At 35.2% G+C, this 19,002-nt stretch overlaps 1 protein-coding gene across 1 annotated transcript in view; it reads left to right on the forward strand.

Annotated features, from left to right (window-relative positions):
• Positions 1–355: 355 nt before the first annotated feature.
• LOC110027418 (phosphatidate phosphatase PAH2-like) overlaps positions 356–19,002 on the forward strand; it is a gene marked incomplete at its 5' end in the record, with an annotated part of 43,361 nt that continues 24,714 nt past the window's right edge. Inside the window, 6 exon segments of the mRNA XM_020728852.1 lie at positions 356–536; positions 764–3,481; positions 3,721–4,301; positions 4,401–4,474; positions 13,361–13,445; positions 18,857–18,943. Coding sequence (XP_020584511.1) covers positions 862–3,481; positions 3,721–4,301; positions 4,401–4,474; positions 13,361–13,445; positions 18,857–18,943 — 3,447 coding nt within the window.

Consider the following 19,002-nt stretch of genomic DNA (forward strand, 5'->3'; position numbering starts at 1 on the left):
TATGATTATGTGATTAGGGTTGCCAAAACTACTTTGTTCATGAAGAGCTCGTGTTCGGCTTGTTAAGCAAACAAGCCAAACATGAACACACTTTTTGAGATATAAATATAAACGAAACAAATACGAGCTGAGCTTAGATTCGCTCGTGTTCGGTTCGTTTAGACCTCTACATGGGAAGAACTAAAATTGTTAATCACCTGGATATTTAAAGAAAGGGACCATAAATACAAGGAATCACAAGGCACGTGACTTGTCATTCATTTTCTATCTTTCGAGCGCACCCAACATTGCAAGGCGAGCAGAAGACGCACCTTCTCGAGCTTGGCGGCCGAGTGGCGATTTGGTGAACCTGAAGTAATATTCGACGAAGTTTTAATGGAATATGCTTCGATATCAAATGCTTTTGTCGTCATCCCCCCTCCTCCGACCATCCTCTCTCCTCCTTCGTCTTCCGTCGAGCCTTCGCAGAGGAGGCTTCTTTCCCGTTTTCTTCCAATCTGGAGGCGTTTACTTTGGATTACTACTCAAGTTTGTTGGTACGAATTGAATCTCATTCATGTGATTGTATGTATGGCTGTTTTTGCATTCCCGATTTGTTATTTTTCCTAAAGAATTAGTTTCGATGATTAGTTGGTTTGTACTTTTTACTGTTTCATTCATTTCTGAATTAGTCATATTTAGATGTGTAAGATCGGGTTAGGAGAATGTCATGGACCTTAATGATGCGCTCTATTTCTGCTCTAATGTCGGTTTCGTTTCGCAGGGTTCGATATCGTCGCTGGTTAATGCTCTCGATTTTGCCGGGTTTGGGCCTAGCTTTGCAGATAGAGTTATCTGCTGAATTGAGTAGGATTTGAAAAGATGAATGCCGTGGGGAAGCTTGGAAGCTACATCAGCCGAGGCGTCTACACTGTCTCCGGTCCTTTCCACCCGTTTGGCGGGGCTGTCGACATTATTGTGGTCCAGCAGCCGGATGGGAGCTTCAAATCCTCTCCGTGGTACATTCGGTTTGGAAAATTCCAAGGAGTCTTGAAAACGAAGGAAAAGATCGTCATCATTTCTGTCAATGGAGTGGAAGCTGGATTCCACATGCACTTGGATCACAAGGGTGAAGCCCACTTCCTGAAGGACCCTGACACCGAAGAAGGGCAGGATGCCATTTTGCCGCAAGCTTCAGGAGGTGAGAGGGAGGAGAGATTGGGGGACACTGTAGAAGGGGAGGTTGCCATTTTGCCACAAACTTCAGGCAGTGAGAGGGAGGAAGGATTGAGGGTGACCGAAGGAGGGGAAGTTGTGATTTCAACACAATCTTCAGGTTGCGAGAGGGAGGAAATATTGGGGGATGCTCAGTTTACGAATACTCAAAGCTGTAAGTATGATGGAGACAGGAGGGATTCGGTTTCTTCTAATTGTGCTCAAAATGTGAAGATTCTTACCAGGACGACTTCACGTAGGTCTGGGATTCTTGGGCTTTTGTTTGGCCGAAGATCTATGAAAGAAAATGCGCTGAATGGGGGTGTTGATCGAGTGAATTCGTTGGAGCGAGCAGAAATTGCTGCTGACCTTTTAGAATTGAAGTGGTCAACCAATCTCCTGGACAGTAATGGTTCTCGGAAGAAGCCTACTGAGAAGAAAGATTTTTTTCCGAAGAAGTCAGCTGGTGAGAAAGAAGGAAATCAACAACTATATCCTTATGATGTTGAGCAGGATTGTGATGGGAAGGCGAATTACTCTGTTGGAGGTTTAGTTGATAATTTTGGAACAAGCATTGTTGAAAGAGAGCATTTTGAAGAAAGAACCAGTTGTCATTCAATGCATGTAACAGAAGAAGAAATGGCCATTGAAATGAGCTATAGAAAGGAGCAAACCACATTACGAACTGTTTCTATTAATCAGATACCACAGGAATCAACTAAGAACTACCCTGATAGTTTATGCACCAGATTTAGCACTTGTAATCACGATTCACGTCATAATCCTGATAGAAGTTTGGCAACAGACGTGCTTTTTGAAGAAAAAAGTACTTCTGCTTCTGGGTTAAGTAGCCATGTGGAGGCTGCAGAGCTTTACACTGTGGAAACAGTTGGTTCAGCTGAGAGTAACGAATCAACCTCAAACATGTTGGATGTAGAAGGCTGTGAAGTAAATGTTTTATCAAAGAATCCAAAGCTTGGGTATGCTAGTTTTGATGTTCAAAGTTCTGATGCTCCTGCAATTTCTCATGATACGTTACAGGAATTGAATGACACTTTTGAGGCTTCAGCATTTAGTGTATCCTCTAATGGAAGTGGAGAACAGGAAGGCACATGCTGTAATGCTTTTGAAAACTCGCCTGTTAGTTATGACATTTCCTCCAAACAAACTTCTAGAACACCCCACCTGAGTATTTCTCCCATTTCTTGTGCGGGCCATGAATTAAAAGAGGATTCTGAAGTTCTGGATAATGTAAGTTCTGTATGCCTCAAAAAAAGCTTTGAGTTGGCTGATTCAGTTTCTATTGATGCTCAGACCGAGGCTTTGGTTAGTGGAGCATTTCTAAGTGGGGACGGGGAAGTTCCTACTGAATTTCACTCTCACGGAAATGCAGGTTCATTTAATTCTGACTCTGGAACTAGCTGCCAGGATGTGGTTATTTTGAAACACAATCAACCGATAGACAAAAATACATTTAACTGTAGTTTTCCTGATGCTCAGGAGAAAGACATATGCTTGCATCCTTGCTCCAATGGTTTGCTGTTGTCTGACCAGAAAACTTGCTCTGATGGTGAATCTAAGCCGTATTGCATTGTTAATTTTCATGATTATCTTAATGAGTCTTCTCAAATTAACAAAATGAGCTTTGAAACTAATGGAGTGAAAAGCTCTTGTTTGTCCGATATGCTCAACAGTTTTCAAGATTCTGATGCCAGTTCTAGAGCAATAGCAGTGGAAGACAAAGTAAAATCATCTGACAGCTCGGAGGAAGAGCAGTTTCTATTTAGTGATTTAGATAGTTTTGTTCTCAACGAAAACAAGGACGGGGTATCATTCAGAGCCGTTGATGAAAAGGATAACCCACACCTTCTCTATGCTGAATGTGAAGTTGTAGAGGGGCAAACTTTGAAAGATGTAAGCAATAAAGAATTATCTGAAGGTTTAATAGATGAGTCGGTAATTCAAACTAGTCCCATGACAATTCCCAAGAATAAATCTTCTCCGAAAGATTCTTTAATTTCTTCAATATCATTGCCTGCTATTCGTTCCTCCATTCATGATCCTGAAAGATCCAATAAACAACAGCCGTTGAGCAGCTCATTAAATGCAATCTTTGAGAAAACCAAGGGTGATTTATCGAGTTTGAAGTGTTCAAGCTCCTTAGACATGGAATATGGTTATCAAAATAAGGTGGTGCAAGACTACTGCTCGTATGAAGCTGTTGCCTCAGCATTAGATTCGAAAAATGACCATGCACTAAAGAGCATTGCAATCCATCCTGTTGTGGGTACGCAGATTTCATTTTCAGTGCAAATGATATATATTGTTTTAAACTTCCTTGATCCATGGAAAATGCATCAAGTGTTTTACACAGCCTTCCTCCGTATTCAGTTATGTTTATTGAAGGTCTATGTTGATTTTTGCTATGTATTTGAGAGTTAATGCTGTTCATTTGCCTTTACTAACTGTATTCTTTTGTAGTACTGTCAATAACTCAGGCTCATTTATGTTGCATGTGTTCTCCAGAGCTATCTCTTTGTCGCCACTTGCTATATGAAGGAATGGGATTGGGTGTAGCTTCTCAAGCATTCGAATCCGAAAAGGTTACCAGGGAGAAATTTCATTCTTTGGGCCCGGCACTACTAAAGAATGATAAACTAGTAGCTAGAATAGGTGGCCATTATCTTCCATGGAATTCAGCTGCCCCCATTGTTTTGCAAATTATGTTTGGCCAGGAACCTATATTTGAAACTCAAGATGTGATTTTGGCTGAATGTGTAAAGAAAAATGGCGAGGAGGACGCATCTTTAACGAGCGTTTTATCTGAGGGGAGCTGGAACCTTTGGCCATTTGGTTTCAGGAGATCAAAATCCATAAAATTTGTGCAGTCAAACCATGATTACATCAATCAAGTGAAGCCTGTTGCTGCTTCCATGACCATGAAAAGCCTGAACGGAGACAATGATATCGCTCAGAAATCCAAGAATATTAAGAAGAAAGTCCGATGGCTCACTCCAAGTTCTGAAGAGCTTACTTCCTTGAATCTTAAAGAAGGACCAAATATAGTCACCTTTAGCTTCTCAACTGCAATGCTTGGACGACAGCAGGTCAAGTTTTTGAAAGGGCTTCCTCTTGCACCATTCCTTCAATTTTTTCCAATTTTCACAAATCATGCTCGTGCCTGCTCAAATTTAGTTTTTAATCAGGTCGATGCTAGGATCTACCTATGGAAATGGAATACTCAAATAGTTATCTCAGATGTTGATGGAACTATTACTAGGTAAGTGACATACTCCCTGTGAATGAGCATTAAGCTGGCAGTTTTTAACTCCTATTATTGTTATTATTATTGAAAAGAAGAGGTGGTTAGAAAACTTTTTTTATTCTCTAAAACTTATATTTGCATATAAAACTCATTAGACAATAATTGAAAATTACTAATCACACTCAATTTAAAGTATTTGTCCAAAAGTTCCTATTTTGGACGGTGGAGGAAAGAGCAATCCGTGACACTCCTCTTTCCATGTTAAGCGTATAAATTCATGGCACTCTTTTCATATTAGGCACTTTATTTTTCTTATTTACCATATTGTATCTATGACTAATTTCAAGCCTTATTTAGCAATTCTAATCTTTCAAGCATTCCCTTATAATGGATGATAAAGATTTACAATTCCAAATTTGCTTAAGATATTTTTTAATATAGTTAAGCCCTTTGCTGAACATATTAGTGAGTTGACTTCTTGTTGGAATATGCGGAGTATAAATTAACCCCATGTTCTTGTTTCTCTTTTATAAAATGCCTATCTACCTCAATTTGTTTGATTCAAACATATTATATTTAATTATGGGCAATATTGATGACAGACTTATTATCATAGTATATCCTTATAGGTTATTTTCATTTTATTTCAAAATCTTCTAATATAATTTTAATATGTAGAAATTCATAGATTTCTTGAGTAATTATTTTGAATTTTGATTCGTCATTTGACCTTAAGATAACAAGTTATTATTTGCTTTTCTATACTAATGTATTTCCTCTCAATAGTGTGCAATATTCTAAAGGCGATTTTCTATTCATTGGTGATCTCACATATTCAGCTTAATTATAACCTTTAATTTTTTGGGTTTCATATTTTTCTTATATTGATAATCCCTTTTTCAATATTTGATTTTAACAATCTGAGAGTTCTATAAGCAACTTAAAGATGATAATATTTTAATTTGTACATAATTGAATTTTAAGACTTATAAAAAAACAATGGCAAGACATGTATGAAATAGAGAGTATTTTTAAACCAATCTTTAATATTATTTAATGCTAACTTCTATTTTATTTTCATTTATATCCAGTTTCTGACCTAATTTAGTTGGATTTTTAATTTACTTGCAATTAATTACTTTTGTTTCTCTCGAAAAAGTCATAACATAATTCTGTTAAGAGATAATAATTCTTTCTTTTTAAGTGGGCCACTTCTTTCCCCATGAAGTATTTGAGGTTGATAAATTCTTTGATTTCAAATACTATAGTATGCTTTTTTAGTAATTTCACTCTTTATTTTTATAATCTATAATAATTACATCATCAATATGCACATTATGTATTAATTTTTCTTCATTAGTACTATATTTTATTAAAATTGTATGATCTCCTTTGCTTTGTTTATATCTCTCCATAAATGGCCTTTAAAAATTTGTTAAATCATGCTCTTGGGGGTTACTTAAAATTATATAGTGTTTTTTTATATGTATTCCTCAACTTTTTTGAAAGAGTTATTGAATCTTGGTGGGGGATCCATGTTAGTTAATTTTTTTTTCAATATCCTCACATAAAAATGCATTTTTTACATCAAATTACATGGACCATTCAAAGTTAATAAACAAAAAAAAAAAGTTGCGAATTGTATTCATTCTAAAAGCAATTATTTCTGGATAGTCCATTACATAAGATTCATTGCAACATTTTGTTAATAACTGTTGGAATAGAACCAATATACTTCTTATTGATACAAAGAGGGGCATATATACCCATTAGGATCAACTATAAATGAAAAAATTAAACTCAGGATATAATAGAAAGCGAAAAAGATAAAACTGAATATAATAAAAAAAAGGAAGGAAATCAAAGAAAATAACTCAGAATAATCATAAATAAATAATGGCTATTGCTAGCCATTAAAATATTCTAATACAACTCCTCAAGTTGAAGCATAGATGTGAGATGCTCAACTTGGACTTGAAATCATTGAATAGTAGCTGATGAAGGTTCTTGGTAAGGATATCAGTCAATTGGCTACTGGATGACACAAACAAAACACAAATTTTCCCGGACTTGAGTTTTTCTTTAATGAAGTGTCGGTCAATCTCAATGTGCTTGGTGCGATTATGTTGTACCGAATTGTGAGCAATACTAGTGAATGCCTTGTTATCACAAAGCAACTGTAGGGTAACGGAGACTGGCATACGCAGTTCTCGGAGCATGATGCGTAACTAGAGAGCCTCACAAATTCCTTGTGACATGAATAGAAATTCTACTTCAACACTTCTACTGGCAACCATTGACTGTTTTTGCTTTTTCATGTGACCAGATTTTCTCACACATATGAGCAGCACCCCGAGGTAGATTGCCCATTATGGACGGATCCGACCCAATCAACATTTGTGAAAACAACAATATTGCGAGAGGTGTGATGGGAAAACTACAAACTTTAGTGCGGTGTGCCTTTTAAATAATGAAGAATCAGGTGGACAACTTGGAGATGATGCTCATAAGGGTCATGTAGGAATTGAATTACTATCCCAACTACGTGACATATGCCCGGGCGTGTTTGGGCAAGGTATATGAGTTTCCTCACAAGACGCTGGTAGCGAGTCTTGTTTTTAGGAACTGTCTTGGGACATCAAGAAGCTTTTCATTTGGATCCATCGGGATAAATACTGGTTTGCACAGAAGCAGATTGTTCTCCGTCAAAAGGTCAATGACAAATTTCCGTTGAGACAAAGAAATGTCTTTAGATGACCGAACAACTTCCATGCCTAAGTACCAGAGAGATCCCAAACCCTTCATCTCAAAGGAGGCAGCAAGAACGTCTTTCATAGATTCCAATGCTAGTAGATCATTCCCTGTGAGAACAATATAATCAATGCAAACGATAGGGATAGTTACTTAGTTGCTAGAGAAATGCTGGAAGAAGAGTGTGTGGTCTAATTGAGCCTGAGTAAATTCATGACCTACCACCACCACCTTTGTGAACTTCTCGAACCATGCTCGTGATGATTGCTTCAGTTCATAGAGAGACTTTCACAGTCTACATATTTGCCTCTAAGAGGTAGTGGAGTCAGTCAAAGTCTGGAGGAATGACCATGTAAATCTTTTCTGTAAGATCACCGTTCAGGAATGCATTCTTGACATCAAGCTCGAATCAGGGCCAATTCAGATTTACCGTCGGGTATAAGAGAACTCAAATGGTGTTTAATTTAGCCACTTGAGCAAATGCCTTCTCGTAGTTAATTCTGTAGGTCTGTGAGTACCCATTGTGAGTACCCATTGACGACCAACCGTGCCTTGTTGCGTTCAAAGGATCTATCAGATTTAAAATTGATCCTAAAAATTCACTGGCATCCCACTGTTTTTTTACTCTGAGGAAGATCAACAATATTCCAAGTATGGTTTCAATTAAGGACATTCATCTCCTCCATGATGGCAGCTTTCCAGGCTGGGTCTGCTAAAACAGCCTCAATAATAGATGGACGTTGATGGTTTGTTAGGGTTGTAGCAAATGCTCTGTAGCATGGCGATAATCTGCGATAGGAGACTTACTTTGCCACAGGATAAAGAGCATGTCTGATTGCGTACCTTACTAGAGGAGCTGATTTCCTCATTTTGAGTTGGGGCAGTGCTGGGGATGTCGTCCGGAGGGGATTTAGGGTCCAACACGGGGCTAGCGAGTTCTTGAGTAGGTGCATCAAAATAAGTGCATCGAGTGTAGATACAGAGAGTGGGAGGGTGTGCAGGTGGAATCAAAGGGACAAATGACTCTTTCGTGATAGAAGAGAATGGTGGAACAAAAGGAACCAAAGGTTCCTCGATGGTAGGTAACATGGGGGGAACATCCACAGGAGTAGGGTAAGGAACAATATCCAAGAACTCTAGCTCCCCCTCACTTGAGGCCGAGTTGGGAAATTAGAAAACACATTAAAAAAAGGAGATATTAGCACTCATATTGACCTTATTTGTGGTAGGTTCAAGACACCGATACTCATTTTGAGTGACATAGTATCCTAGAAAAACACATTTTCTAGACTTGGGATCAAGTATACTCCGAGTTGGGGCTGTGTTCCAAACAAAGACCGCACACCCAAAAATTTTAGGGGCTAGAGTGGAGAAGACCCGATTGTTAGGAAAGATCGATTTCAAGACGAATAAAGGGCTACAAAAGTTGTGAATTTTTTAGGGGACTCTATTTATGAGAAAAGTGGCGGTAAGAATGACATCATTCCAGAACCGTTTTGGGACATTGAAGTTAAACATAATGGAGCGAGTAACATTGAGGAGATGTTGGTTTTTTTTTCTCGGTTACTTCATTTTGTTGAGCAGTGTCGGGACAAGTGCTATATGGAGGATGTAATTACTTACCAAGAATTCTCCTAATATAGAGTTAAAAATTTGACAAATATTGTCAGTCCGAAGGACTTGAATAAGAGTTTTGAATTGGATCAAAATGAAGATGTGGAATTTGAAAGTGACAACAGCTTCAGATTTATCTTTTAAAATATAGATCCATGTCATTTGAGTGTGGTCATCAATCAAAGTAAGAAACCATCGTTTATTGGTGTAGCTAGGGGTGCGAGAGGCCCTCCATAAGTTATTTTGAATAAGAGAGAAATGAGTTGAAAGTGTGTAACTGTGGGATAGATAAGAGAAACGATAATGTTTAGCTAACTAACAAGTTTTACTTTTGAAATTAGAAATATTTTTATTAGTAAACATCAATGAATACAATTACTTTAGACACTGGAGGCTAGGATGACCCAAACGACAATGTAACAACATAATAAAAAAATCAGTGGGCTGAGATAAACTGCAACTATTAGGCGGAGTGTCCTCATTTTTTCATGCTTTTCTCTTAGAATAAGTAGAGCCTGCCAACCAACTTAGTAGTTCCAATCATTTTCTCCGAACAACAATCTTGAAAGACACATACATCAGAGGAAAAATAAGCAATGCAATCAGTGTCATATGTCAGCTTACTGACATATAAAATGTATTTCAGCAGAGGTACATGTAACACATATTTCAGAGTTAGGTCTGTTGTTAAAAAAACATATTTTTTACCAACAATAGAACTTTGAGACCTGTCAGCAATTTTAACAGTATCTTTCCTTGAACAAGGATAGTATGTTGAGAAGGCTTGAGATCTTCCAGTCATGTGATTCGTGGCACCTTAATCAATGATCCATAGGAAGTGAGTGTCATAGGATTGATACCTTGACGAATGGGGAGGTTGACGGGCCGAAAGAGAGCGGGTTGGATCCAAGCATCTTGATTAGTTGCTCCATTTGACTCTTAAGAGAATTGGAGAATTCTGGATTGTTCTGGGTAGAGAGAATTCTGGATTGTTCTGGGTTGGGTAGAGGCCATCTGTACCGTGTTGGGTTCAAATGCCGTGGTGAGTCCCTCGGCAGCGGAATATTTGGTTGAAGGTTTGGATGTATGTTTCCCGTGGAGCCTCCAACACTTCTCAAGAGTGTTGTTGGGCTTGTGACAATAATCACACGTGTGGTGACCAGCCTGAGGTTGAGCACTATTAGAAACCACGGCGGATGCTTCGAAGCATGACAAGTCTTTAGCTCTCTTCGTGGCGAATCTCAGTGAAAACAACACGAGTAGAAGGAAGAGGATCCCGACCAAGAATACATCCCCGGACTTCTTCAAGGTCTTTGCTGAGGCCGGCTAGAAATTGAAACATGGGGTCTTTTTCTACAATTTTATGGAAGAGAGATAGGTCGGCTGGAGATTCTCACCTGTAGTCATAATATATGTCTCATTCCATCCACTTAGGCCATTGTAGTACGGGGTCAAGCTATTGGATCCTTGTTTTGCTTCACGAATTTTCTTTGACACCTCATAGAGTTGGTTGAAGTTCTTTACATCTACGTAGGTATCATGAACTGCTATCTAGATGGCACTAGCGGAAGGAGTGAACGTATATGATCGGCCAATCGAAGTCTCAATGGAGTTGATCATCCACGCTATGACCATGGAATTCTCCACTTCTCAAGCTCCATATGAGGGTCAGTCTTTGGAGGTTCACGTATCATGCCAGTGAGATGACCGAATTTCTCTTGTCCTTGGATGAACAAGGGCTCAGATTGAGACCTTTAGAGAAGGTTTCTGCCCTTTAGTTTATGGGTTGTGATCAAGTAGTTCATGTTGTTTTCCCGTCCTTCGGTTGCAGAGGAGCGGAGGTTGGAATTGATCCGTCAGTGGACTCAAGAACACCTTTTGATGATGGTTCATTGCTGGAGAAGTCCTCCATGATTCAGACTAGCCAAATGAAATGTTGGGTTGAAGAGACATTGATTGGTTCAGGTAGAGTTATGACTGTCCTGTCCTCGGGTAGAAGATCTAGCTGACCTAAATCCTCAGCCGGCTGGAAAACATGCATAAGCGGGCAGAAAAGAGAGATTATGGAGTGTCTGGAGGAAGACCAGGCTCTTAGGCAAGAGTTCCGGTGGCTAAGAGGAAACTAACTGGCGTTGAGCGACTTGATTGGAGGTTATGGATCATCGTTCGATGGCTGGGGAGAGGAAAGTGGGATCTAGACGGCCAAATTGGCGATTCTGGAGCATCATCCACCTGCGCATCATCCGGAATGCTTCAGAAGAGAAAAGCTGGTGCCAGGAGTTGCCAACTTACTAGGGCTAGCTTGGAAACAAAAACTGGATAGACCAGCCGATGGCAAAGAGAGGCTCGACTGCTACGTTAGGATTGTGGCTCGGATACCATGTTGGAATTGAACCAAAATGCTTCTTATTAATACAAAGAGGGGTATATATACCTATTATAGGATCAACTAGAAAGGAAAAAAATTAAACTCAGAATATAATAGAGTGGAAAGAGATAAAATTGAATATAAGAGATAAAAGAAGGAAATTAAAGGAAATAACTCAGAATAATCAGAAATAAATAATGGCTATTACTACCCATTAAACAATTCTAATAATAACATTGCTTTATATCATTCCAGGCTTTCTCCTACTTTTTATTTTAATTAGAAAACCCACTTCAATTCTATAATTTTGCTCCCTTTTAGCAAGATCTATCAGTTGTGCTTTTATTTTCAGAGTATTCATCTCTTCTCTCATGGCATTATTCCAATTCTTATTTTCTAATACTCTAAATAGGATTTATGGTATCCTAATGGTGCTAAGTTGATAATAACTAGAAAGACTTGGTTGTACAAGATTAAATTAAAAAAAAAATTTGCTAGTTTATGGAATACAGAGGAGAGAGAATGTGCAATAATATGTTGCTTATTGTTTCAAATCATGATTTTGTTGGAGACTTTGTTTGAGCTTTGTCTTGTATGGACTTAAAAAGGTCTAGTGATAGGGGTACTATGTTATCCTTGTATTTTTGTAGCTGGGATTTCAGACGAGAAGATATTAATTTTCTCAAACTATTCCTTTTTTTATTGTTTTTCTCTTGAAGACAAATTTGATTGAAGAATTTTTTTTCTTAATCTAAAATGACATATTTTGAAGTGACGAGTTTGGTGGTGGTTGATGATAACATTTATACATTTTTGAGTGAATGTTTATAAAAAGAAACTTAAGTGCCTTTGAATCAATTTTATCTCAATATTGTTTGTGGATCCGAACTAATGACATATAACCATTTTTTCTTTTTTTTGAGAAAGTTTTTGAGATACAATTATTTGTGAAAGGCCGAACTTCGAAACATCCTACATGGCTTTTTCCTTTATTTTTTATTTCCTTTGCATGATAGTGCCCATGAAATTAATCTTTCAAGTGGATGAACTTACATCAGTCATTGTTATGGTTACCATATGATATTGTAATTTCTACTTGCTAAAATATTCTTTACTCATCATAAAGCTACATCCTAAATCATATGCACTTATTTTCTTGGAGCAACATAGAGGATGCCTAGGCTCGTTTGGTACTACTATTGCTTTTTTTGAAGATGTTTATAAAGCTGATGCGGAGAAAATAATTTTTTAAGAAGTTCTCATGGATATTATAAATATATTTTTTTGAAGTCAAATAACAATATTTTTACAACCACCACACATTGGTAAATCTTGTAAAATAAAACTTCTTGCCACAAAAAGTTTAGGATAATATTAAGAAAGTAATAGCCAAATTGAAGCACATCAATTGCCTGAAAAGTAAAGTAGTGAAATTGCTTCTCCAAAGAGACCCTTAGGGCTCATTTGGCATCATTGTTGTTTCTTTTTTTTTATTATTTTTTCTTTTATTTTTAAAAGTATGTTTGGTTGGTATAATTTTTATTTGTTTTTGTTTTTTATTTTAAAAAATAAATCAACTCATTTTTAAAAACATTCAAAACGCTAAAATATATTTTGAGTATTTTTAAAAATATCTAGCTCAATCAAACATACTTTAATTCAAATCAAAACATGAACAAAACAATAATAAAAACATAAAATGAAAAACAAAAAGCAAAAATTTTTACAAACAGCCCCTTAGTTATAGGGATAGAAAATGAAATTTAAACATGCTATTTAGACATGCTTTTAAATTAAGAACATGCTTGTCCATGAAGCATGTTTTTGCACATACGTAGACATTCATCACATAAAAAAAATTGCTTAGACATGCAAATTTAGAGATACTTGTCTGAATCCTTTCTGGATTTTTGAAGCAATTAATTAATATCTGTCTATCAAGCTAGCTGCGCTTGCCAGTGACTTTAAACTTGTAGATCTAGCTTGTATTTAGCATTCCAAAATTTGAAATCCTTATTACGTCAGCAGAAACATGTACTTCTGGATGTAAAGGAACATCTTTACCAACGTTATTTTACCAGTTCAACATATGTTGTTAGTCCATGGCCATTTGAAACAAATGGATAACTCACAAGTGTAACATACTTCCCTAAATATTTTTTCTGCAGATCGGATGTTCTTGGGCAGTTCATGCCTCTTGTCGGTGTAGATTGGTCACAGACTGGTGTTGCACATTTATTTTCTGCTATTAAGGTATGTCATAATTTTGCACAATTTTCTTGCTGCTCTTATGAGTGCTTTTTCTAGCATCAACTATCCTGACATCGCGCAATTTGAAGAGCAAGTTGTGCACTTATTATTATTTTTTTTAATTTTTGAGCCTCTCTAGATGCATTAGGTTTTTTATTTTTATTCATCAACATTAACAATTTCAAAAGTCAAGTCATTGTTATTCATGATTTTTGCTTATTTTTTAAAGTACAAATTTTATGGAATGATTATTAGAACTATATAGCATTCCATCGAAGTTTGCTAAAAGTGAGCCTGACAACATTTTTCTATTTTATAATTTCAGTTTATTTCCACCGTTTTAATTAATATTGTAGGCTGAAATAGCTAATTATTGCAAGGAAATCACCCAAGAGGTTCTAAGAGTGTTTAGAGAGAAATGTTTGCAAATAAGGAGGCTTGTGTTGCAATGAAGTTACTACTAGTGATGGAGTGAGGAGATACAATGGTGGTTAAAGAAAATGTAATTTCAAGTAGCTGCAAAAGTGAATAAAAGAGCTAATACATACATGGATTCTAGAAGAATCATAAAGATGGTAAACTTAGTCAGAATTACAAAGTTTGATGATTTATGTTGCATACTTGTTACTAAAATAGAATAAAATATGGTGTGCCAGATACTAAGAATGGAGAGAGTTAGGCATATAAAATGTTTGAACTTATTTATTTACTAATTTGAACAAACTCGATCGAGTATTAATTGAGCCGAGTTCAAGTTGTTCATCACGTGCATTGGTTTATTTATAACTCTAGTGATCCTAAATAATCTATGTTTGTATAGCATTATATTATTATTGTTCTTTTTTCCTATAGAATATCTGCTTTTCAGTGCTTAAATTAAAATACTTAAGAATCTTGTTAGTAATGAGGATATTAGATTCTTTGAGCCCGTGCTTGAATTGACTTGTTAATCCCATAAGAAATGTTATATCAGGTGGAATTTGTGACGAATACATCAATCCTTGAAGTTTTCTTTGGTATTGATCTTTATCAACTTCCATCCCATCTTTGTTAACATTAAGTTTCTGACTTGGTTCTATTAGGGATTCATATGGAAAATCTTTTATATTTATTTATCTCAATAAATTTAGAATATATTTTTATTAAAAAATAAATATTCTTTTCTCAAATTGTGCAACTTGTATGTCATAAAAATAGTTTAATTTATTAAGCTTCTTATCTCAAATTGTACAATGAATTTTGGTTTGAGGGTTATTTTTCGTTTTTATTTCTTGCATAGTTATATCAACGATCTAAACAATAAGGGTTGCATACCCCTTATTTGTAGAGTGTTTTACGAAGAGTTTATTATCACCGTAGCTTTGTTGGTATCTTATTTTAAGCATTTGTTTTAATGAATCGGTCAAGCAAAGCCTTTGGTAGTTCCTTTAAGCCATACAGAGCATTCATTAATTTGAATATTTACTTATATTAAAAAAACAAGATTCACTGAATTTTGTTGGTGAGTCTATGTAAACTTCTTCATCATCACCATGTAAGATCATATTCTTTGCTTCTGACTGCTGCATAGTCCATTAATGATCAACAACAAAAAAAAAGATTCAGATGTTATTCATTTTTGCAGCTAAAGAAAATTTTTCTTTATTATCAATCCCATTGGTCTTGGTGCACCCTTTTGCTACTAGTATGTCTTTATACTCTTCTAGGCTTTCATTAACTTCATATTTAACTACAAACATGTATTTTCACCTTACATTTTTTTCTTTTTTGATAACTATCTCCAATGTGTTATTCATTTCTAGAGCGTTCATTTCCTCCTAATTTTTATATTCTAATGCATCAAATAGGGTCTGATGGATTTTTATAGTATTAATATTCAGGAGAAAAACTTTGTGTGGGAGGGAGGTTTTGAAAAGAATGTATTGAGTTAAGATATATAGAAGGTGTATAGTGCATTTTCTTACACTTTTTATTGTAATAATAAGCTGATCAAGATCAACGTTGTCAAAGAGGAAATCACTAACGGAGAAAAGGAGGTACATGGTATAATTATGCTTTTGAACTCCAAGAGTGATTGGGCATGGATTGCCCTTTTTTTTATGACTTGAAATCATGAGATACTTGAAGCATTGTTAGGAACTATTTTTGGGCCATAATTTGGATCTATAATGTTGAAAGTTTATTGATTTTGAGAGTAGTATATGGAGTATATAATGATAATATATTAAACTAATCATTCACATCTTGCTTTTAACCTTATCCCCATAAAGAGAAGTTTTATCAAAGAAGCATCATTTTCTAATAAATATGAAATGTTTCGAGACAGGCTCTCCTTGAGGTTGGATGATGATATATATAACATTTATAAGTGGGTTAGTATCCTAAGATCACTCCCTTAAGAGATGTTGAATTAAATTTACCTATATTCTTTTTGAACATGAACATATGAATTGATCTAAGTATATGCTTAGGATGATTTTTTGCAAAAAATCAATGAAATAATTTAATAAACTTTTGAAGGGCATTCTTGATTAAGTGAATGGAGGTTAAGACAACTTCTCGCTAATTTGTTTTTGTAATATTATTTTGAAAAGTAAAGCGAGGTTTCTTCAACAAGACATCTATTTTTCCTTTTTTGCTACCCCATGCTATTGAGGGCATTAAGACACAAAGATTGATGAATAATGCTTTCTTTTTTTTTTAAACAGGGATAAAGTTTATTTGAAATAATTCCTAATTTTATCAATTCTAACCCTTTAATGATAACTTTAAATTTGTATTTAATCATAGTGATAGTGGTAGGAAAAGTTTGAATCATGTTGTACTTTTAATTAAGGAGGTATACCTATGTCATTCTAGTAAAATTATCAATGACAATGATAAATTATTTAGCTTATGCGATATTTTTGGAATCCTTGATGAACCATAATTGTTATAGTGGATTATACAAAATCAAGTTGGTTATCTAGAATCACAAATGAACCTCTATGATGTTTTATAAGTTCTCAAGATTTGCAAGGAAAAGATTTTTCACTAATAGTTTTGAATAATGTAGGGAAACCTAAATGAAGATGATGATTTCAAATCACATCTTTATACCGAATAGATATGAAGGAAGAAATATGTGAGGGGATATTCCGAGCAATTTTGCTTTCTAGAGGGTACAATTCTTCCTTCTCCTTAGTTTACCAAACCATCTTCTTTTTAGCTTGGTCCTAAAAATACATTGTTCAACAAATAATATTACATAACAATTTTGAACTTTAGTGATTTTATGGATGGACAATAAATTTACAAGTAGATTAGAAACATGAAGTATATTTTGAAGGGTAATAGAAGTAAGAGTAGCTATAGTTCCTTTGCTTGTAGATGAGGTCAAAGAGCTCCCTTGATCTTTTATTTTTTATTGTTAGAGTATGGCTTGTAGGTATGAAAAAAGAAAGTAGAGTTGGTCATATTATCGATGACTCCGGAGTCTGTGACTTAGATATTAGAGTAAGGTTTGTTTGAGGTACTAAAACCACTAGATTAAGAGATTTTATCATTTTAAGCAATAAAACATAATCCAAATGGTTTTTTAAGTTTATTGCGGAAAATTTTCAGTCTTGTTAATCTCTTAAATGTTTTGTTTTGTTTTTTTTAATTTTATAATGCAAGGTTATTGATTGATTTGGAGTTTTTCATAATGTTTTCTTCAATCTTTCTTGGCATGTCTCTTATTTTTGAAATAGTCACATTACATTGTATCTTTCTAGTTAATTTTCCTTTCTATGATCACCATGGCCGACCCTTCTGTGCTTGGGGGTTCAAACATGATTATTCTTCTCTCCTCTCAACGCTTGCAACAGAGCACTTCATTGAGGGAGAATAATGCTTATCTTCTTAGTATCCAAATTTTCATTTGTTCAAACACATTGGTAAGGTCTGCATTTCACATCTTTTTTAAATATTGCCGCATCTTCACTATATTTTATCTTGAAATCTTGATAATAATCAAATTCCAATTGAAGGATGTTCATTAAATTGAAGTATTCAATGATTGAAAGTTTACTTTGTTTGGTTATTGATAATTTTGTCTTGATTTAATTCAGTGCAACAATTTTAACCTTTGAGTAGGCTTTGCTTCTTAGCCTTCAGACTTTTTTTGTACTTGACAGAGACATATAGGATCAACTTATTTAAAACATTATTGAGTACCTTGGAAGAAAATAATCAAATCTTCATCTCAACTTTGAGTCTTCAAAACTTTAAGGAGGTGAATCAATTTCTCCTTTCATTTTGAAAAATGTCTTTATTGTATGAGACTACATTAGATAGTTTCTTTCAGTTAGTAAGTTCGGAGATTCTGAAATTCCCCAGTGGTTGGAGTAGCTTGGCTTTCAGATTTCAGGTGAAAATTATCCCTTAAAGAGTAATTTCTAATTTCTAATTTGGGGAGAAGAAGGCAACAATAAAGAAAAGGGCAAGGTATGGGTTTTGGAAAAACTTTTCGGAATAGAACCCTAACTAAGCTCTGATATCAAATTTTATTCAGGTCAAGTCTTGATTTCATATTGCAAAAGGAATGAATATTTATACATGATGAAACTAATCTTTTTGAAACAATTCAAATTCTAATCATATAATTGTAGCACAAATAATTTACAAAGAAAAAACCTTCCTTCTCCCTTGAAATTCTACTAACGAAAGCATTGATCCAAGGCGTGCTTCTCTTCATATGTGAACCGATCCGTGGAAGCCCATTTTTCATGTGTGATACTTGATGTTTTTTTATTTCTGTTGTAATTAAAAGCAAGCGGTTTGCTTCCTGTTTCACCCCTTGAATCAACCATAGGTTTCCCCAGATTCCTGATGCTGCTATAATTATAATTGTCAAAAATGCATCCTTCCAAATCCATGCTGCTTGGAATTTCCATCGAAATTCTCCAGCAAGGACATCTATAGATCCTGATCTAGTATATTTCTAGTGAATATAACATGGTCATATTTGAAGTTAGAAATCGGCAAAAATATGCAAATGTTGTTTGAGAAATATTAAATTAGAATTTTAAAAATAAACTGCTCTACTGAAGTGGAAAGTTATCTTCTGTGCTATGAATTAATCCAAAATAGGAAGCCAAGGTGTATTTTAAGAAAAAATGATTTTTTTTTTAATCTTTTCGGTATGAATGGGAATTCACTCTTTTGATTCATGTCATAAAGGTTTGAGTGTTTTTGGGATGTGGTCCTTTATATTTTGATAAGACTTTTATATCGTGGCCTATATGTTTATGTGCCTGAAATGCTGTTTGTTTTTTCTCATGTTGCTGTCATTTCTCAATTATTGAAGCTGCTGCTAGTTTCATTCATTACCTTCTGTCTAATTACCTTCTTTCTGTTCACTGGCATCGAACATTAAATTACCATTGATGTAGGAAAATGGCTATCAATTGCTTTTTCTCAGTGCTCGAGCTATTTCTCAGGCTTATTCAACGAGGCAGTTCCTTTTCAATCTTAAACAGGTATCATTTGAAAAGTGAACCTTTCATATATCATTTCCATTTATTTTACATTAAAAAAG

The sequence above is a fragment of the Phalaenopsis equestris genome, unplaced genomic scaffold (assembly GCF_001263595.1).
Source record: "Phalaenopsis equestris unplaced genomic scaffold, ASM126359v1 Scaffold000428, whole genome shotgun sequence".
Classification (NCBI taxonomy): domain Eukaryota; kingdom Viridiplantae; phylum Streptophyta; class Magnoliopsida; order Asparagales; family Orchidaceae; genus Phalaenopsis; species Phalaenopsis equestris.